Source organism: Natrix helvetica, assembly GCF_964273705.1.
Source record: "Natrix helvetica genome assembly, chromosome: 3".
Classification (NCBI taxonomy): domain Eukaryota; kingdom Metazoa; phylum Chordata; class Lepidosauria; order Squamata; family Natricidae; genus Natrix; species Natrix helvetica.
This window is the reverse complement of record NC_138549.1, coordinates 49,198,161-49,220,210: the sequence shown is the minus strand read 5'-3', so window position 1 is coordinate 49,220,210 and position 22,050 is coordinate 49,198,161. Positions and strand designations below refer to the sequence as shown.

The window sequence follows — 22,050 nt, the reverse complement described above, 5'->3', positions numbered from 1 at the left end:
GAGCTCCCTCCCATATTTGGGCATACCAGGGGTTGTAACACAAATATATATATATATATATACACACACATACACTAAGCAAGTGTAACTGGACATGTAGTGACTAACCAATGCAACAATCTACTCAGTCATGACAATGGGAAGATTAAAGAGAAACCTGCCACAAAAGTAGATGAAGAAAACTTTAGTCTTCTTTCTTTCCACCTTAGCAAAGACAAAGAATTGAAAAAATTAACGTGCTTATGTCTCCCTTAATCAATCTCAACTATTAAATAAAACTGCTGAATCTGTAGAATACCATTAAAATAATGTTTTATATTTGATATTTATTTATATTTGAAGCTCTAATAGAAGCTAATGAATGTATTGAAGAGAATTTGCATGAGATTTCCTTGGCTGCCTTTGATAAAGTATGTATTTGAATTCTATAAAATACGGTTGTTACTCCAGTAATTTGATTATGGTTTGGGGATGCAGTTTTGAATTTTCCTGAATAGAGGAAGGAATCAGGGCCCCAGCAGAGTTAAACTACTTTGTCTTTGCACTGTCATCTTTTTGCAGCTCCAGTTTGCATCAGAAACCTATTGCAACTTCCTATTTTGAAATTACCGGTTTTAGTAATCAGTCAGTTTGAAAGCAGTCAGTCTCTCTAATCAAATCTCTTTTTAAAAAATAATGACCGCATTATAAGATTCCATCGAGGGGGACATCCACTAGCCATTCCTAGAATAACTGAAACGGATCTAACAACTTTTCATGATGATCAGAGGTTAAGAACAACGTAGTGTGCGTAAAGGCAAGTCTGGAGCCGAAACCACTTTCCTTCCCCCATCCCCTCCCTTAACACCGGCCATACTCCGCCTCTTTTAAACCCCTCAAACTCAGCCGGGCATTAATAACTGCCGGCGCCTGGCACCGTCCGGATGAGAGGTTGAACGGAAGAGGGCGGGACAGGTGCTGCCGCCAGTCCTGCTCCGAGAACCGTTTTTAGAAGCAAAGTTCTAGCCGGAGACCTATTTAGCTAAGCGACAGACGCGCTCCCTGAGGCTTCGGAAGCTCAGCTCCAAGTAGCAGCTGAGCTGGGCAGCGGGAGAAAGGCACCGCCTAGCGTGCCGCCGTTCTTTCCCTCCCTCCCTCGACTTTCAGCTACACGCCGGAAAAGTTGCTTTTTGCCCTGCTCGGCCGCCCCTCTCGCTTGGCGTTCTGCAGCCTTAGAAAAGGACTCGAGGCAGACAAGCGGGCGCGCGAGGTTCGGCATCCCGCCGCGCGCCTCGAACCGTGTAGCACCGGCTACCAGGACCATGGAAAACCACGTGATTAGCGGCAAGCAGCCGGGACTTAGCGGGGAGGCCGAGCGGGTCAGCACTCCAAACGGCGCCGAAGCATTTGCGACTTGCGAAGGGACCCCAGGGATCGTTGCTGACGGCGGCGGAGAGGCGAGCAACGGCCCACTCATGCCCCCGCGATCGCTCCGAGCCGTGTATGTGGTCAACGAGAATCCGAAAGGAAGCTCTGGGGTGCGGAGTCCCGAAGTTGGGGCGTTGCTGTGCTTAGTGCGAGCTTGTGAGGCTGCCGGAGCACAGCTGACCACCATCAACTTCGGAGAGCTGGACTTCGGCGAAACGGCTGTCCTGGACATCTTCTACGACGCGGGTGAGTAGCTGGCGTCGGGGAGAGGAGAAAGGCGTCCCGGGTAGAGCTTCCAGCCGCTCCGAGGGCGTTCCGGCTCCAGTCCTCACCTAGTCGCGCGTCTATGATAGCTGGCAGGTTAGAGTTCTTAGGTGGGACGAGCTACCATAGGAAGCAGCAGATCGCATTTCCGAGTCTGCTGACTGCCACGAGATAAGGCGACTGCTCAGTTACTGGATTCTTAAAAAGAAGCAGGGGGAGAGGGTGGACGGGGAAAAAAAGATTTCTCTGGGATTAATTTACCCCACTTTTAGCTCTGATCAATAATCTCGAGATTAGCTAGTTGTAAATGAACCACAGATTGACCTATAAATGAGGGGTTTTGACAAGAGTAATAGTGGTGGAGAAAAACAAACGTGCAAGGTGTAGCTTTTCTCAACGTTAAATATCTGTAAATAAAAGCACATTTCCTCCCCCCCCCACTATTGTATGTAAGGTTAAATTGCCATTCTGTACAGCAACAGAAACACAGCAACAAATACCAAACATACAGATTTTTTCTGCCTTTGAGGAGGCCTCCGGGTTTTTGCCCCTAGGTCTGGGTGTCTGCAATAAAAGCATTCTCTCCTTGGAGTTTGTAAACAGTTGTTGACTGCACAATATGCATGAATAGTCTAGTCATGTATGTGGTCAGTTCAAAGTACACTGAGCCATAAGCAAATCACATGGGTTACTTTGGCTCAGCTTACATTATCTGTGAACTGTCTGTTCAGGGACTCACTAGAAAGTAAATCAGTAGGAAATAATGCAATCTTTAGAATTCCTCAGAAGTGTGCTACCTGCAATAGAGATGAAGTAATGGTACTGCCCAAGGAACTGCTGATACAGTTCTACAGAGGAATTATTGAGTCTGTTATCTGCACCTCTATACAGGTGAAACTCGAAAAATTAGAATATCGTGCAAAAGTTCATTTATTTCAATAATGCAATTTAAAAGGTGAAACTAATATATTACATGCAAAGTAAGATAGTTCAAGCTGTGATTTGTCATAATTGTGATGATTATGGCTTACAGCTCATGAAAACCCCAAATCCACAATCTCAGAAAATTAGAATATTACATGCAATCAATAAAACAAGGATTGTACATAGAACAATATCGGACCTCTGAAAAGTATAAGCATGTATATGTACTCAGTACTTGGTTTGGGCCCCTTTTGCAGCAATTACTGCCTCAATGCAGCATGCATGGAAGCTATCAACCTGTGACACTGCTGACGTGTTATGGAAGACCAGGATGCTTCTTCTGTATTGTTCGGTTTCATGTCTCTCATCTTTCTCTTGGCAATGTCCCATAGATTCTCTATGGGGTTCAGGTCAGACGAGTTTGTTGGCCAATCGAGCACAGTAATCCCACGGTCATTGAACCAGGTTTTGGTGATTTTGGCAGTGTGGGCAGGTGCCAGGTCCTGCTGGAAAATGAAGTCAGCATCCCCATAAAGCTCGTCTGCTGAAGGAAGCATGAAGTGCTCCAAAATCTCCTGGTAGACGGCTGCGTTGACCCTGCACAGTGGACCAACACCAGCAGATGACATGGCTCCCCAAATTAACACAGACTGTGGAAACTTCACACTGGATTTCAAGCATCTTGCAGTGTGTGCCTCTCCATTCTTCCTCCATATTCTGGGTCTTTGGTTTCCAAATGAGATGCAAAAGTTGCTCTCATCAGAAAAGAGGGCTTGGACCACAGAGCAACAGACCAGGTCTGTTTTTCTTTAGCCCAGGTAAAACGCTTCTGACGTTGTTTGTTGTTCAGGAGCTGCTTGACAAGAGGAATACGACATTTGAAGCCCATGTCCAGGATCCGTCTGTGTGTGGTGGCCCTTGATGCACTGACTCCAGCCTCAGTCCACTCCTTGTGAAAGTCCCCAACACTTTTGAGTGGCCTTTTCCTGACAATCCTCTCCACGCTGCGGTCATCCCTGCTGCTTGTGCACCTTTTTCTTCCACACTTTTCCCTTCCACATAGCTTTCTATTAATGTGCTTTGATACAGCACTTTGGGAACATCCAACTTCTTTTGCAATTACCTTTTGAGGCTTTCCCTCCTTATGGAGGGTGTCAATGATGGTTTTCTGCACAACTGTCAGGTCAGCAGTCTTTCCCATGATTGTGATTCGTACTGAACCAGACTGAGAGACCATTTAAAGGCTCAGGAACCCTTTGCAGGTGTTATGGCTTAATTAGCTGATTAGAGTGGGACACTTTGAGCCTAGAATATTGCACCTTTTCACAATATTCTAATTTTCTGAGATTGTGGATTTGGAGTTTTCATGAGCTGTAAGCCATAATCATCACAATTATGACAAATCACAGCTTAAACTATCTTGCTTTGCATGTAATGAGTCTATCTCGTATATTAGTTTCACCTTTTAAGTTGCATTACTGAAATAAATGAACTTTTGCACGATATTCTAATTTTTCGAGTTTCACCTGTAAGTGTCTGGTTTAGTTCTGCAACCCGACAAGACACAGACTTCAGAGAATAATCAGAAAAGCAGACTAAACAATTACTGCCAACCTGCCTTCCATTGAGGACCTGTATACTGCACAAGTCAAAAAGAGTGATGTGAAAATATCTTCAGACCCTCACATCCTGGACATTAATTGTTTCAACTCCTACCCTCAAAATGACGCTATGGAGCACTGTACACCAGAACAACTACCCTGTTTCCCTGAAAATAAGACCTCCCCGGAAAATAAGCCCAATCGGGCTTTTGAGCGCATGCGCTGAAATAAGCCCTTCCCCGAAAATAAGCCCTCCCCCAAAATATTGCAACACAGCAAGCAGCCATGAAGTGACCACGCTCACCGCCTCCTGCACCTTTAAAATAATAAGACCTCCCCGAAAACAAGGCCAAGCGCTTATTTCGGGGGTCAAAAGAAAATAAGACCCTGTCTTATTATCGGGGAAACATGGTAGAAACAAGGACAGTTTTTTCCCTAACACCATCACTCTGCTAAACAAATAATTCCCTCACCACTATCAAACCATTCACTAAGTCTGCATTACTATTACTATTAGTCTTCTCATAGTTCCTATCATCCATCTCCTCCCACTTATGACCGCAGGACTGTAACTTTGTTGCTTGTATCCTTACGATTTATAGTGATATTGATTGTTTCCTGATTGCTTATTTGTACCCTATGACTATCATTAAGTGCTGTACCTTATGATTCTTGACAAATGTATCTTGTCTTTTTATGTACACTGAGCATATGCACCAAAGACAAATTCCTTGTATGTCCAATCACACTTGGCCAATAAAGAATTCTGTTCTATTTTATTCTCTGGGCATATGTGTTGCCCCCAATTCGGGTCTGAGCCTGGTGCCGAGGCCGATGAAGGATGCTAGATATGAGATGCAGGTTTTCTTGCCTTTTATTTAAGTGCTCTAAGAAAAGGGGTTCTGGCCAAAATTCCAAAAACCTAGAACAAAGGATTAAGAAAGCTTTATACAATTTCACTAAAGAAGAAAGCGGGACAAGGTGGGATAATAAGAAATATCATCTAATAAACATTTTAGTAATGATCTAACAATTGGTTCTATTGGTCTAGCCATCCCTATTCCTAAACCTTGGTGATTAATTATGGGACATTATAATTAATTATAATGATAGATTATTATGAGAGATCTAGTGCAGAGGTGTCAAACTCAATTTCATTGAGGGCCACATCAGGACTCTGGTTGACTTTGGAGGGCCAGGCCTGTGTGTCTGACTGGGTGGGTGTGGCCAACTGGGTGGGTGTGGCTAGCTTCATGCAGTTTGCTTGGCGTGGCATCAGGCTGGGCACTGAACTGTGAGGCCCAGCAAAGAGCTGAAGAGGCTGTGTTTGCGCAGGCCAGGTGAACAGGCTGGGCAGGGTAGGCCAATAAGCTGAAGCTGGCCAGTCTGCCTACCTGCTCCCAGGCATACTGGCCAAGTGTTGCCAGGCATACTGGCCAGCTGCCTAGCCCCACCCAGCCTGTTCGCCTGGCCTGCGCAAGCACAGTCTCTTCAGCTCTTTGCTGGGCCTCTCAGTTCAGTGCTGCTTTCTCTGCATTGGATAGACTGGGCCTGCTGGGACTGGGTAGACTGGGCCGAAGCCACACTGGCCTGGTGTTTCCTCTTTGCATTGGGTAGACCAGGGTGAAGCCACGCTGGCCTGATGTTTCTTCTTCACATTGGGTAGACTGGACCAAACTGACACAAGTAGATTGGGCTGAAGCAACATGGACTGGCCCCTTACATTTTCCAGGATGGCCCTGCAGGCTGTATCCAACCACATTGCGGGCCGTGGGCCTTGAGTTTGGCAACCCTGATATATATGATAAAACCACCACAGATTTGTTTGTCAGAAATGTACTGTGATACTAGATAGTGTGGATAGGAAAAATGGTAGTTATAGAGGTAATCCTTATTTAGGAACTGCAATTTGGACCAGCAACTTGAATAGTAAGCAAATGGTTAATAAGTGAAAAATCACACATGCGTCTGCTTTTTGTTTTGAAACTGATTACAGTCTTGTCAATTACAGGCAGCAGCTGAGAGGTTGCTGTGGAAGTCAATCAACTAGGTGCGATACAGGCCCTTTTGCATATCCAGATTCCCAAGCCTAATGACAAAACCAGGTTTGTAAGAATTTATGAAAAATCAGTAGGCTTGGAAAGGCGGGCTGACGTCCCGGCGATACAATGCAATTCCACGGGGCTCCATGGAATCGTGCCGAATTGACCTGCCAGGAGGTTCTGAGAGTCCCAAATCACCCTTCAGGGGTGATGAAGACAGAGAGGACACTCCACTGATCACAATGAGACTGTGATGATCCTTGTTTCATGCGGAGGAGCTCTCAATCTGGCAGGAAGATAAAGATGGCCATTGCATGCCTGATCGGTGCTGTGACAGCTGATCGACGCAGCAAGGATAGAAGTTGAGGAACTGTGACCAATCTGCGTAAGATTTTTCCAACTCCTGTTGTGGAATTTACCGCCTTAAAAAGCCTGGGAGAAAGTGGGACTCAAAGAAGAGGAGGTGGAATTGTTTGTTTTTCACCCAAGAGCTTTTTTTTTAAAGGGAGAAGAAACTGAAACAGAAAGTCGGACTGGAGATTTAAAATACAAAATAGACTAAGTTGAAACTTTTTGGAATATGAAATTTGGATCCATGATAAATACAATGCAAGCAAATGCTCCAAACATTTCAAGAGGCCACAACAAAACATTTTGAAGACATGAAGGAAAGAATGGAAAAGATGGATGATAAAATGAAAAAGAACATTCAACAGACAATAATGAAAAATGAAGAAAGGATGCAGAAAATAGAAACAGACAAGAAAATGGAAGAAATGGATGATAGACTTACACAGGGAGATGGAAATTTTGAGAGAACAGTAATGTTGGAGATGGATAAAGCTGAATCTTGAGATTCCACAACATTCAGGAAGAAAAAGGGGAAAAACTTGCAGAGATAATGGCAGAATTGTTGGCATATGACATGGAGAGCGACAAGCAAGAGATGTTTGTTGGGATGGATGAAATATTTAGAGCATACACAAGATATGCGTCAAGAAATAAATTACCTAGAGAGGTACATGTGAGATTTACCAAGAAGGCACTAAGAACAAAGATACTTCAAAGAGCAAGAGATAACTAATTGAAATATAAAGGAAGAAAAATAACAGTTCTGAAACAAGTTCCCAGAAGAGTAAGAAAGAAATACCAATACCAATTTCTGACAAGACAATTAATTAAGCATGAAGTAAATTTCAGATGGCTGATATCTGAGGGAATCCTGGCGACTTGGATGAATCAAAGGCATAGATTGGATACTATGGAGAAAGCAGAGCAATTTTATGATGATCATATGAAGAAAAAAGAGAGAGGAGATAGATGACAAGAAACAAGAAGAAGCATCAGGAAGAGGAAACATACAACAAAAAGAAGATGAAACAGAATGAAAGGAGAGAGCAGAATGATAAGGTGCAAAGATAAAAGAACAGAGAGAAATAAGAGCGACCAGAACAATAAGTACTATCTACAAGTAAAACTATGGAAGATGAAATAAAATTATGGTTGATTAATAAAAATGTACTGAATTCGCCTATGAAAAGGAAAAGGACTTTTAACAAATTAGGAAAGTTAAAATTAGATTTTATTTGTCTTCAAGAAAGCTACATCAAAAAGCAACACAATAAATTATTGGAATATCCTAAAACTGGGAAAAAACAGGTGAAACTCAAAAAATTAGAATATCGTGCAAAAGTTCGTTTATTTCAGTAATGCAACTTAAAAGGTGAAACTAATATATGAGATAAGACTCTACATGCAAAGCAAGATAGTTCAAGCCGTGATTTGTCATAATGGTGATGATTATGGCTTACAGCTCATGAAAACCCCAAATCCACAATCTCAGAAAATTAGAATATTACATGCAATCAATAAAACAAGGATTATACACAGAACAATATCAGACCTCTGAAAAGTATAAGCATGCATATGTACTCAGTACTTGGTTTGGGCCCCTTTTGCAGCAATTACTGCCTCAATGTGGCGTGGCATGGAAGCTATCAGCCTGTAGCACTGCTGAGGTGTTATGGAAGACCAGGATGCTTCAATAGCGGCCTTCAGCTCTTCTGCATTGTTCGGTCTCATGTCTCTCATCTTTCGCTTGGCAATGTCCCATAGATTCTCTATGGGGTTCAGGTCAGACGAGTTTGCTGGCCAATCAAGCACAGTAATCCAACAATCATTGAACCAGGTTTTGGTGCTTTTGGCAGTGTGGGCAGCTGGAAAATGAAGTCAGCATCCCCATAAAGCTCATCTGTGGAAGGAAGCATGAAGTGCTCCAAAATCTCCTGGTAGACGGCTGCGTTGACCCTGGTCTTAATGAAGCACAGTGGTCCAAAGTCCTGTTGCTCAGTGGTCCAAAGTCCTCTTTTCTGAGGAGAGCAACTTTTGGCAAAAGCACCAAAAACTGGTTCAATGACCGTGGGATTACTGTGCTTGATTGGCCTCTCCATTCTTCCCCCATACTCTGGGTCCTTGGTTTCCAAATGAGATGCAAAAGTTGCTCCAGGGCCGATCAAAGAGTCGATGAACACCTGTCTGCCCTAGGTGAGTTGAAGCCATCCGATCCTTTGAAGCTCACCCACGGCTGTGGTCGGAGACATCTCCTGCGGGACCTCAGTGGAGCAGACCACAGTTTCCTCTACCTGCTTTAGCCACCGTGGATAAAGCAGCAGGGAGGAAGCCACACAGCCAGCTGCAATGGACTCGGTTGGCAGTGGGCCTTCATATCTCCCCCCCAGCTATTGCTGGGGCTAATGCAACCCACCGTGATGGGGCCCATAGCTGGAGTAGTCTGTCGGGGGCTCCCATTCTCCTCCCGACCTGCTGGAGTGGTGCGGGCTAGGTGTCAGCTGAAGGCAAATTGTAGGATTTGCTAAACAGGCTGCAGAAAGGCAACCCCTTTCTCCAAGTGTCAGTAGAGGGCCAACTGAGGAGTCCTTGTCAAAGATGGATGAGGGAAGCCCTGGATGATGACCGCCCTTTTTCTCTTAGGGTCCGATTAGTAGTACCAAAAACGGGGGTCCAAGGCAAAGTGGAAACCATCATAGATACTGGGTGCACATGATCAATCTCCACATAGTTGAGCAGCTGGGCATATGCATGAGCCCTCTTACACCTCCCATCAGCTTTGAACAAGTCGGTGGGACACTAATTGCCGGGGCCCCTGCCTCCTTGGTCACTGAGCTTGTCAGGCTGGAGATGAACTGTCACCAAGAACTCATCAGGTTCCTAGTTGCCCCAAAGATGACAGGCTCAGTCATATTGGGACTCGTGTGGCTTGAGAAGTGAGGTCCTACAATCTCCTGGTAAGGCAGTCACAGGAAGCTAGTCATCAATGTTGGACCATTGCCAACTGCATGGCAGGACCACCTCATAGAAGCTATGATCTCAGAGGAGACTAGGCTGCCAGAGCCTGCAGCTTCAGCCCGAGATGGGAACTAGCAAATACCAAAAGAATACCAGGACTTGGAGGGGGTTTTCAGTGAGGAAGATTGCAATTATATCCCCCCTCATCGACCTACCAAACTCTGTGATATGTCTATGTGATTTGCCTGTGGCAAAGCTGCCAAAGCCTAACATGTACTCCATGACCCCTAAGGAAATGGCAGAATTGAGGAAATACATTGATGCAAATTTGGAATGGAGTTTTATCCAACCAGCCAATTCTAAGGTAGCTGTCCCCAGTCTCTTCAAAGATAAGAAAGATGGGGGGGGGGGGGGTGAGACTGCATTGACTTCCAGGGCATTAACGGCGTTTGCGTAGAAAACACCTACCCTCTTCCTCTCAGGAAGGATATGTTGAACCATTTGGCCAAAGGCAAGGTGCTCACCAAACTGGATTTAAGAGAGGTGTATTACCGCATAAGAATTAGGGAGGGGGACGAGTAGAAGACCATGTTTAACTGTCCCCTTGGTAGTTTCCAGTTCAATGTTGTGCTGTTTGGCTTACCAGGGGCCCCTGCAGTTTTCATGCAATTCATCAACAAGGTGCTACATGAGCACCTCTACAAGGGGGTGCTCGTTTATATCAATGACATTCTCATCTTTACTGAAACCCTAAAAGAACACGTAAAACTGGTGCAACAAGTCCTGTAAAAACCTCTAGCTGCCAAGCTCTACGCAAAGCTATCAAAGTGAATTCCACAAAACCTCCCTGGATTACCTTGAGTATCGTATTTCCAGCAAGGAGATAGAAATGGACCCAGGGAAAGTGAAACTGTGTTAGACTGGCAACCCCCACGCACCCGCAAACAGCTACAAAGTTTCCTGGGGTTTGCTAACTTCTATCGGCAATTCATCCCGGCTTTTGCAGAAGTCGCTCTGCTCTGACCAAACTGTTAAAAACAGGGCCATTGCCAATAAAGCCAAAGCCAAGCCAGCCTATTGGATGGACAATGGGCTGTCAAAAAGCATTTGAGAAATTGGAGACGACTTCCGGTCCCCGAAGGCGATGGACCTGTGTGTCCACTGCTCGTCTCTTCGGTGGGCTCCTATTAGGAACACAGGGGGCCTTGGAGGGGCTCCCATTGGTAGCGCGGCTTGTTGGGACCCCCTGGATCGGCAGCAGCCGCAGAGGGGTCTTCAACCTCACCCCAGGAGCTGGGGAGCATGGGGGGTGCTTGGCAGCATTTGCTGTCGCTGTGCGCCTTTGCCGAACGGAGCCTGGAAGGAAACAATTAACCAGATGCTACAGCTGAAGTGCGGTGAGGTGGGAAGTTTCCCTCAATCTCTTTTAAATCTATCTAATTGATGAACAGCAGCCTTCCTAAATTGTGGATTCAATCCTTTGAAGTGTTAAAATTGGAGGGGGGATTTTCCACCACCCCCTCGGAAAAGCGGCACTCGGAATATCTCTCTCTCTCGGAGGAGAGAGAGAGAGTTAAAAGTTAACTTTCACTTCCACTAAGCAATGAGAGAATGACTTTTGCAACAATTGCAAGAGATGACTGCTGAGTTGATTCTTTTAAACTACTTTTTGGAAACTTTGGATATGTTGCTTTCTGATCCCCTGTGAAGGCAGAGCCAAAATGGCCAACTTCCTCCTTCTTCTTTGCTTTTACGAATGAAGTTTCCCCTTTGAAAGGATTTCTGGCTTTATATTACCCTACACCCTAGAGATCTCCTGGAGCCTCTCTTTTTATGTGGTCCCCTTGGATTTGGAACATTTGATTCTTATTTTTTGGCTTGGAGCTATATAGGAAGACTAACTTTTACTTCTGGGCTTGTTTGCCTCACGATCTCTCCCAGCTGTGCATTCCACAGATGCCATTTCTTCTGTGTAAGACTTACAGCTATCTCTGAACTTAACATGGGTCCTAAAAAGCCACCGCCTGGCAAGGCATCCTCGGCCCCGACATCTTCCACGTCTAGACTGATTACTCAACAGACACAAATGGCTTCAATTCTACAACCTAAAACAACTGAAGAGAGTTCAAAGGAACATCTGTTGCCCAAATGTTTCAAACTATTATGAAGGGACAAGACAAACTGAAAAAACAACTGGCAGACTTAAATGATCAACTGAGAGAAATGCAACAACAAGCAACACAAAATAAACAGAGAATAGGTGTACTGGAGGAGGACACGACTGGGCTGAGGGAGGAGGTTAAGATTGTCCAGAAGGGGAATAGAGAATTTGAAAATCATATGATAAAAATGGAATTCGAAAGAATGTCTTTTTTTCTTAGATTTCAAAACCTACCAGAGACAGAAAATGAAGATCTTAAGGAGATCATGACCACAATTGTAGCAGAATATAGTAAAAGAGATAAACAACAGCTATGGTGGGATATTGATTTGATTTATAGGATCAACTCAGCATATGCTAGAACACACAATGTTCCAAGGGAAATACATGTTAAATTTCTTAGAAAGACTGCAAGAGATGAGGTCTTAGGAGCTCAAAGGGTGGGACCATTAAAATATAAAGGCAAAGAAATAACCATTCTTAAACAAATTCCGAAGAAAGTAAGAGATAAGAGGAAGAAATATTCCTCTTTATCAAAGAAATTATTTAATAAAGGAATTTGGTTCAGGTGGTTATTGCCAGAAGGAATGGTGATTTTCTGGGAGGGCACTAGAATTATAATTAATACAGTTGTGGAGGCAGAGGCTTTCATTGAAAAATACAGTGCCTCTCTAGATGGAATAGGGGACAGTTCACAAGATATGGGGGGGAGGGGCATGGCTCTGCCAGAAGACAGGGGGGAGGAAGCAATAGTGAAAAGACTCAGGTCACAAAAATGAGTTTGAAACATTATTGCAATTGTTATAATGTAATTGTTGGAAGTGACATAAAAGATGATTGAACATATTGTTAATATAATGCAAAACAAAAAGCTGCCAATGTTTATTTTTTAATTTTTGATTCCTTTTTTCTATAAAAGTTGTGAGATTTGGGGGGATTTCTACTTTCGCACGATGTAGCTGTCAAAATTTTCTTGTACCTATTTACCCTTTCCTATAAACATTTGTAAAAACCAATAAAATTCTTTAAATAAAAACATTTGAGAAATTAAAACAGCTCTTTTCCCAAGAGCCCATTCTGCAGCACCCCGACCAAGAACAGCAATTTATAATCCAGGCAGATGCCAGTGATGTGGCTGCGGTGGCAGTGCTGTTGCAAAGAAATAAAGAGGGACAACTTTTTGCCGTGCACTTATGTCTCCAAAAACTCAACACCACTGAACGAAGGTGGGCCATTTGGGAGAAGGAAGCCTATGTGGTTTGTTGGGCACTACTCACCTGGAAACATTTTCTAGAGGGTGGAGAAGTGCTATCCGAGGTTTAGACTGATCATAAAAACGTCAAATCCCTAAAAAGCTCTAGGAAGCTGTCTCCAAAGCAAGTCCGCTGGGCACAATACTTCAGGAGATTTAAATTCGAACTGAAGCACATCCCTGCAAGGAAGAATTTGCTGGCTGATGCTTATCAAGGAAACTACAGTATGACAGTCGAAGGAAGGAAGTGATTCATGCCATAATTCCCCCCAACCAAACGGCAGCTCAAGTCACCACCCACAGCCAGGCCACATGGCCGCCTGCTCCCAACCAGGACAAGCTGACTGCTGCAATGAAATCGGCGCTGCCAAATGACCCCTGGCTCAATGACAACAAAGACATATTGACTATGAGAGATGGCTTAACCTGGAAAGGGTCCAAACTATATGTTCCCGCTAGCTCGAGGTTGGAAGTGAAGCCATGATGCAAAGCTAGGAGACCACTTTGGATTCCTAAAAAGGCTTCACCTTGCCAGATGTCAATTTTGGTGGCCTAAGATGAAAGCAGAAGTGGAAGACTATGTGAAGAGCTGTGCCACTTGTGCAGCCATGAAAATACAGCCAGGCAAGCACCCTGGATTACTGCAACAGATGGCCAGCCCCAACTGACCATGGGAAGAGATCACAATACATTTCATCATAGAGCTCACAGATAGTGGCAGGAATAAAGTAATTTGGACAGTCATTGACTTATTTTCCAAGCAAGCTCACTTCATTGCTTGCTCAGGACTACCATCAGTGAAAAAACTGGTGAAGATGTTTGTCAAACACATTTACTGTCTACACGGCGTACCCAGAAGAATCATGTCTGACCGCGGACTTCAATTCACTGCCAGGTTCTTGAGGGAGTTCCTGAGGTCCATTGGGTCCACGTAAGGACTCAGCTTGGCTTTCCATCCAAGCACAAATGGAGCAGCAAAACGTGCAAACGCAATGGTTGAACAATGTTGTTCAATGTGGATTACCAACAGGACAATTGGTCAGACCTGCTACCGTTCACTGAAGTGGCGTATAACAACACTGTCCACAGAAGCACTGGATTAACTCCTTTTCAAGTTATCAGCGGCATTTGTTCCCATGCCTGAACTGCCCAGAGAGCTCCCCTCCTCCATGTCTTTGACTGAATGGATGGACACTTTTTAAAAGGGATGGGAGAATACAAAAAAAGCTCTAGCAGAAGCAGCAGAAGAATACAAGAAACAACCTGACAAGCACCGCTCGCTCCAACACCTCTTCCATGTGGGAGATAACTTTTTCTTGTCTACCAAATATATACGGTTAATTCCTAGCAAAAAAATTAGGGCCAAAATTTTTAGGTCCCTTCCCAATAATCAAAATAATTAACCCAGTTACGGTTCAGCTCAATCTGCCTAGAATTCTAGGGAAAATACACCCAGTCTTTCATTGTAGCTTGCTGAAACCTGCGACTGGGTCTATTTTAAGACTGCAGACCCAACCACCCCCTCCTCCTGTAGTAATACAGGGAGAAACTCACTACAAAGTTTTAAAAAATTCTAGACTGTAGATTATATAGAGATCGTTTGCAATATTTAGTGCATTGAAAGGGGTACCATTTGTCTGTAACTACCTGGATAAAAAGTTGGAATGTAAAAGCTGATAAGTTAGTAAAACAATTCCATGATAAATTTCCTGATAAGTCAAAGGGTCCCCCTGGAGTGGGGGAAGAGGTGGTTAGTGATGCTTATGTTAGCCCCCTACAATATTATCTTTACAGGATATGCTTTTCTTCTGAGGGGTGGCAGCCTGTCAGCCTGCCAGCCATCTTTTCTTTTCAACCTCAGGCCTGCCACACTTTCTATTATTCTACTATGCATTTTCTATTGTGGGAAAATGGGAGGGGGATTGTATGGAGTTAGATTATATGTAGCCATAACAAAATTCTTTCTAAAAAGTCAAAGTCATTCTTTGTCTCTGCACCTGATGAACTGGATGGGTGGAAGCTGCCAGCAGCGAAAGATTGGACCATGTGATGGACATGTGGGTATAGGGACAAGATCTTGAACTTTCAACTGGGTGGGAAAACCACGAAGCCTTCATATTTGGGTTTTCCCAGATATGCCAACAGGTTCTCTTAATAAATTGGAACTTTGAGGAATCTTTTGCCTCGGACTCTGATTTACTTTAGGATGCTATTTGGAATCCCGACACAGGATTTATTAAGGAAGTGGATGGTGATTTCCCCAACTGTTTCTCTAACTTCTCCCCATATGTCACCAGCTGTGAAAAAACATTTTCCAGTCAATCTGGACTAGGGAGAAGGTAGTTTTGCCAAATATTTACCAACCATATTGTTGAGGGTTTTTTATCTTTTTAAATAAGCTTTGATTTTATTTATCACTTGCAAGACTGATTTATCTCTGGTCTGAAATCTCTAGCCATGACTTCCAGTTTGGCGTCGCTGTGAGACAGTTGTTGGTAGCAGGACTTTGCGAACCCAGGTCAAATTCTCATTGTTGGAGGGCCCTAAGGGGCTAAAGCCACCCTGAAGGGGTGATGAAGAAAGGAGGGGCGCCTTGCAGATCGTGGAGAGTGGCAGCTCTTCTGCTGGATCCGAGGCTCCTTGCCATCTAACAATGAAGAGGAGAGGCAGTCATTATGGCTGCTATGAAGCTGGGACAACTGAAGAAAGAAATGTGCTGGAGCTGTTCATGAACAGTGCGCTGGAACTTGGGGAGGTGCTTTTCAGCTTCTATACCAGAGATTTAATTCCCCCCAAAAAAAGAAATTCCAAAAGAAAGACACTCTAAAGCGATGAGAAAGCAGCAAATAAACAGAAAAAGATTACAGACCTGAAAGAAAGTGAACATAAGGGGAGAACACAAAGTTTTAAAACCTACCAAAAAGACTGGACTGCAATATTTTATTGGTAATATTTTAAAAAGGCATTTTTAAAATGCTGGGAATATTTGATTGACTACTGGAAGAAATTACTTGAAGAAAATTGGAATAGCAATCAGCTGCTAGATTTTGTGTAACGTTGAAATTTTAGGTGAAGATGCCATCTACTGGTGAAATAATATATATTATATTTTTACAAGTCTGGGACTAACCTTGGAATAATTGGAGGATTAATAAGGCAGAAAAGAGAGTGAAGACAAACAACACCTGGAACACTACCTATTTGCGCATTGTTTTATACTTATTTGCAATTATGACTGATGGGAAACAAATTGTGAGACTTTTGAAGATTTCTAAGTGGAGTGGATTACAAATACTAGGAACTATCATTGAAACTGAAGAGTTGACTATGTAGCTTAAGAAAATGGGGAAAGCTGATGGATCACCTAGGATCATAAATGTTGTCTGATAACTACTTAAGAGGCAAAAGAAGAAAAATGTAAAAAAAATTTTTGGGAGAACCTAGAAGGAGTAAACTGGGTTGTTGATTACTATAAAGAACTATAAATATTGTGTATCCTGAGGAATAATTTTGGGACTGAGTAAACTGTTCCAATATTGGCTTTTTGGTGTTACAGAGAACTGAGATTTTGGTATATTATTGAGTAATGTTTTGATCCATTAAAATAAGGCAAAATGCTTCAACAGGGGAAAAGTAAGTTTTTTTCAAAAATAAATGTTATTTATGTTTCAAAGTATGCATGAAACTATAACAAGGAACCACAGGGAGATAAAGGATCTGATAAATCAGCAGTGGGATTCAATTTTTTTTACTACCGGTTCTGTGAGGGTGGCTTGGTGGGCATGGCAGGGGAAGGATACTGTAAAATCTCCTTTCCTCCCGATCAGTTGGAACTCAGGAGGCAGAGAATAGATGGGGGCAGGACCAGTCAGAGGTTGTATTTACTAGTTCTCCAAACTACTCAAAATTTCCCCTATCGGTTCTCCAGAACTGGTCAGAACCTGCTGAATACCACCTCTGTGATACATGATATACTTGTGAGACAAACAAACTCTCAGCAAATGACAATGAAAAATGAACAAGAAACCCAGGAAATAGAGGTGAAAATAGAAAGAACAGAGAAAAGGATAGAGCAGATAAAACAACAAATGAAACAAGAAGATAAGGAGAAGAAAGACAATTAAAATTTATGAAAAAGATCAGATAGATTATAGATTAAGAGATGAAAAAATAGAACTGGATAAGCAGAAAGACATTCCTGAAGTGAGAATAGAGTCACCGATAGGCATATTGAAGGATTGGCAGTGAAAGATAGATGTAGAGACAGATGAAATACTTGGATCAAATATGAATGAAGCATGGAGATACAAAATTCCAAGGGAGTAGTATGGGAGACATGTCAAAAGGTCAACAAGAACTGAAATACTAAAATGGGCAAGAGATGATGGATAGAAATAAAATACTTCCTAATATAAGATTTGTTCTATTAAGAATTAGAATAGAGGTAGAAACTAGAAGGGAAAATATTATTATGCACATTCCTATAAAATATTTTAAAATTAATATAAAGATGTAAAGATTAGAAGTTGAAAGATGATTTTACTACGTATATTTAAATAATCGCTATTGTTATTAGTATTGTGTATTAAAATATTGAATAATTAAATGATGAAGGATTATACATGTAACAAATATTAATGTTAATTTCTTCCATTTAAATATTTATAATATAATTGTGTGAGTATTATTATTGTAACTAATATCAATATTACCACTTATTATGTATCAAAACTAACAATATTCAAATGCCACACTCTTTGTGTATTCAATATTTATGTACTTTTAAAAATAAAAAAAATTATATATGTGAAATCTCTAGCCATACAAGTTTATATTGGAGGTCCAGGAGTTTGTACAGAAATTATTTCATCTTATTTTAATCTTTCTTTTTGCCAAAAGGGCAGTACCAGATGTGAAAACTCTTGTTTGTTTCACTGACAAATTGTTTTCAGAATTCAGAACTTTAGAAATAACACCATACACTTTTCCCAAGTTTTATTCCATGATCTTATTATAGATGTTGCAGTAGTGGATATGAGTGATTTTTCCAGACAACCCTCCCTCTTCTACCACCTTGGGGTACGTGAAAGCTTTGACATGGCCAATAATGTTATACTTTACCATGATACGGATGCTGATACTGCTCAGTCACTGAAAGTAAGTTTTTATTCTGTTGTTACATTAAAAGATTTAAAAATATTGGACTATAATCAATTGCAGTAGATATAGAAGTGTCTTTTTAAAAATGTTTAATTTTTTTTACATTTATTTTATAATAAAACAAAAGATAAGGTACATATAATTATCCCTATTGAATTTTGCATTGAATATACTTGGTATGTATAGATAAGGTACATATAGTTGTCCTGTTGAATTTTGCATTGGATATACTTGGATAATTCAATACATATCAGTAATAAATTATAAACAGTAAAACAATAAATTAAATTAATACTAAAAATTAGAACTAAATTATAATTATACATTATAATTCAAGTTTATTTTATATGGCAAAACCCCCCAAATCTCAGACATGGCCATAACTGTATATAACATTACAGTGCAAGAATGATAAATTATGTACATATCAGACTTACTTTTTATATATAAAGTTAGTCTTTACATCAAAATTTACTTCCATTATTTAATTAGTTTTTCTCCCAAAGAAGATATATAAAGAATATATTCCAATAAAAATCCCTGCATTTGTTAATTTATATAGTACTAATTCATTGAATTTGGAGGAGGTTTGGTGAAATTTGAAAGGAATATGTCTGGTTGAAATGAAATTGCATTGTTGTATGCTGCCCAGCGTCACTTCCTGTGAATGGGTGGCCATATAAATTTGATTAATAAATAAATAAATTACAAACTGCAAAATCTGTTTCATTCTACTGTCACTTTACAGCAGTGCTTCTCAATTATTTTCTGTCATGCCCCCCCTAGGAAGAAGAAAACATTTCGCCCCCCCCCCCCGCGCGACTGTAAATAGTAGTCGAAAATGATTTGAAGGTACATGAACAAAGCTAACATCCAATAGGAACACTAAACGACATTCCTATTCCATAGAGCCCATTTACTTAATGAGGGAGAAAAAGCGGGGAGTTGGTGCCACGCCGTAGCGCCACTAGTTACTCCTCGGCCTCTAAGGCATCTGTGATCTCTGCGGCCCCTGCTGCACTTCCGGGCCTGCTGGCTTCGACGCCTCCTCCGAGCCGCTGCGCTATCGCCATGGGGACCGATTGTGGCGGCGCAAAGTAACTGTCCTGCATCGTTTGCTCTTCGTCGGGGGCTGCCCCGGCGCAGCGACTGCGCTTTCTTTGGTTTCTCCCCCTTTCCCACGTAAGCGGAGGAGATCGTCAGCTGCCTGTCCCCCACCCCAAGCCCCCGTGGTCTCCTGTCCCAGGTCTAGAAATGCGTGTTTGCCGAGGTCAAACGAGCCCCCCTTTACGGAGCCTCGCGCCCCCCCTGGGGGGCGCGCCCCACTATTTGAGAAGCACTGCTTTACAGTAATACCACCATATATGGATAAAGGGTTTTATATGCCTCCTTGTGAGATATAACAAAATTTACATTAAAAATAACATACAGTTATGAATAAAAACATTCCAGATTAGATGAAAAGATATAAGAGATGATAGATAAATATAATTTAAATGTCGTAATCAGATTAACAAAAAAAACACAAACCTGGTAATGTTAGCTTCTGGTTTTTTTTAAAATTCCCATTTCTGAGTTATTGTATTCCTACGTTGTATTCCTACATTCTACATTCAAATAAAATTCCAGAGTTGAAGATAATTTTTTTGTAAATGAATATTGCACGAAGCAAAAGATTATTAGCTTAATTTAAGAATTACACTTCATCTTCAAACCAAATTGGTATGATACATTCTTATCCATTTCATTAAAAGGCTAGTAATACTTTTAAATATGAGTAAAATTCACATATTTAAAGATTTTCAGTCTTCAAACCAGTAGAATCATTGTTTTTTAAAGGCAGTATTTATTATACTTACGTAAGATTGCATGTTTTGTTTTTCAGGACATGGTATCTCAGAAAAATACAGTAAGTATACAGGCTCCTATCTTTTAAAATGTACATTGGGAATACTACAGAATAGGTAATTTGAGAGAACTTTCAGCATGAGAACTGTAAATTCAAATATGTGCTGAAAAATGGATGTTGTTCTGCTGTTTTTCGGGCCTGCTGTTTTTAATAAATTAAAAGTAGCTTTGTTTAATTGAAGTTTCTTCACACTGGTCAATTCTTCCTGTGTTCAAATCTCACTTGTTATTCCAATTAAATAATCGTTCCATAATTCCTTATGACAAAGTGTGTGAACTTACCTAAGTGATACATCTATATTGTATTTTTCCAGAAAAATATTTATAATATTTTATATTTATAATATAAAATAATTTAATATTTAATGTATTGGTGAGGTGTTCAGTGATTTCCAGTATTTCCACAATTTGTACATATTGATTTCATTTCAAAACAACATAATTTCTCCCTTTATTTTGTTGACAATGTCTCATCAAAGTAAAGCAGATCTTTATAATTATTTATTCCACTTCTACAGATTCTAGTGGGGAGGGATAAAGAGGCTAAATGTTAAAAATAACTGATGCAGAGCAAAGAGAAACATTTCCATTTTCATTTTCCTATTCAGCAGTAGCTGTAAGTCTAACGCTTTGATTTGAAACTGAAAAAAAAATAGAAGTCAGGCAAAGTCAAATACTTGTTAAACCTCTAAACTTTGTTAAGTGGGCTATGTTATACAGGGAGTCCTCAACTTACGATAATAATTGAGCCCACAATGTTTGTTGCTAAGAGAGAAATGTGTTAACTGAGTTTTGCCCCATTTTACAACTTTTCTTGCCACATTTGTTAAGTGAATCATTGCAGTTCTTAAATTAGAAACATGGTTGTTAAGTGAATCTGGCTTCTCCATTGACTTTGCTTGTCAGAAGGTTGCAAAAGGTTATCACATGACCCTGGGACACTGCAACCATCTGAATTTTGATCACATGACTATGGGGATGGTGCAATAGTTGTAAGTGTGAAAAACAGTTATAACTCACTGTTTTCATTGCTTTTGTAACTTTGAACAGTCACTAGACAAACTGTTGTAAATCAAGGATTACTTGTACATACATGCATGTGTGTGTATGTGTGTACATACATGCTACATGTTATATATAATAGATATTAAATTTATTTAAGTGATTACAATTTGTGAGTGGCATTAGAATAAATAGTTTACATGTTTTTTAAAAAAATCAGATACAAAAAGTGCATTAAAACAAAAGTGCATTTTTGGGAAAAGTAAATAAAACTATAGCAAGTGATTAACTGATTAAAAAATAACTAAACCAGTGTGACTTTGTAGACAAGTAGTAATGTAAATAGTTTGTGATAGATAGGTATGAGTGTAAAAATCTGGATACAAAGACTATTCAAAATGTAAGTTGGACAGGACAAAGAAATAGCTGAGATCAGGGTAAAAGCTAAATTTAATTTCAATTAATTGATGTTCAGTTTGGTACTAGGCATTTAATTACCAATATGTTTAGTATTTCTCCACTTTATAATATTAACTGTTATAGGTCTGTAGCAAAATTATGAGGGGTTATAGGTCGGATACTATAGAGCTGGTAGGACCTATGGTTGTATTCTTACCATGCAGCCATTTTTTAAAAATTTACATTTATTTCGTTTTGTTGTGGAAAAGCAACAAACAGTGATCTGGATAAAGTTCATAATTACTTCTATAAACAAGATTTCCCATAGACCAGCGATGGCGAACCTTTTTTGGCTCGCGTGCCACAAGTGGGGGGAGCGCAGGGGGGTCGTGTGTGGGCGTGCCGCACCCATAATGCAACGCGTGACCCCCCAGTGTGCATGCGCAAACAACGTGCGACAACCCCCCCCATTTTTACATGTTTTTTTCGCCCTCCCCAGGCTCCAGGGGCTTTATAGGAGCCTGGGTAGGGCGAAAAGAGCTATGGCCATAGAAGTTGTGGCCATAGAAGTTTTCAATAATGAACAATTGCTAGGACCTAGTAGAGCACCCATTGACATATTTT

The 22,050-nt window shown here is 41.2% G+C and overlaps 1 protein-coding gene across 4 annotated transcripts in view; it reads left to right on the top strand.

Moving 5' to 3' along the window:
• The first annotated feature begins 864 nt into the window (after positions 1 to 864).
• Positions 865 to 22,050, top strand: part of MAP3K15 (mitogen-activated protein kinase kinase kinase 15) — an 89,909-nt gene continuing 68,723 nt past the window's right edge. For 2 of the 4 annotated variants that reach the window (XM_081949541.1, XM_081949540.1), the window contains exons 1-3: positions 866 to 1,653; positions 17,975 to 18,114; positions 20,003 to 20,026. In XM_081949541.1, coding sequence (XP_081805667.1) covers positions 1,302 to 1,653; positions 17,975 to 18,114; positions 20,003 to 20,026 — 516 coding nt within the window. In that variant the 5' untranslated portion in view covers positions 866 to 1,301. Of the gene's footprint in view, positions 1,654 to 17,974; positions 18,115 to 20,002; positions 20,027 to 22,050 lie in introns of all 4 variants that reach the window. The other 2 variants (XM_081949539.1, XM_081949542.1) reach the window with 2 other exon arrangements.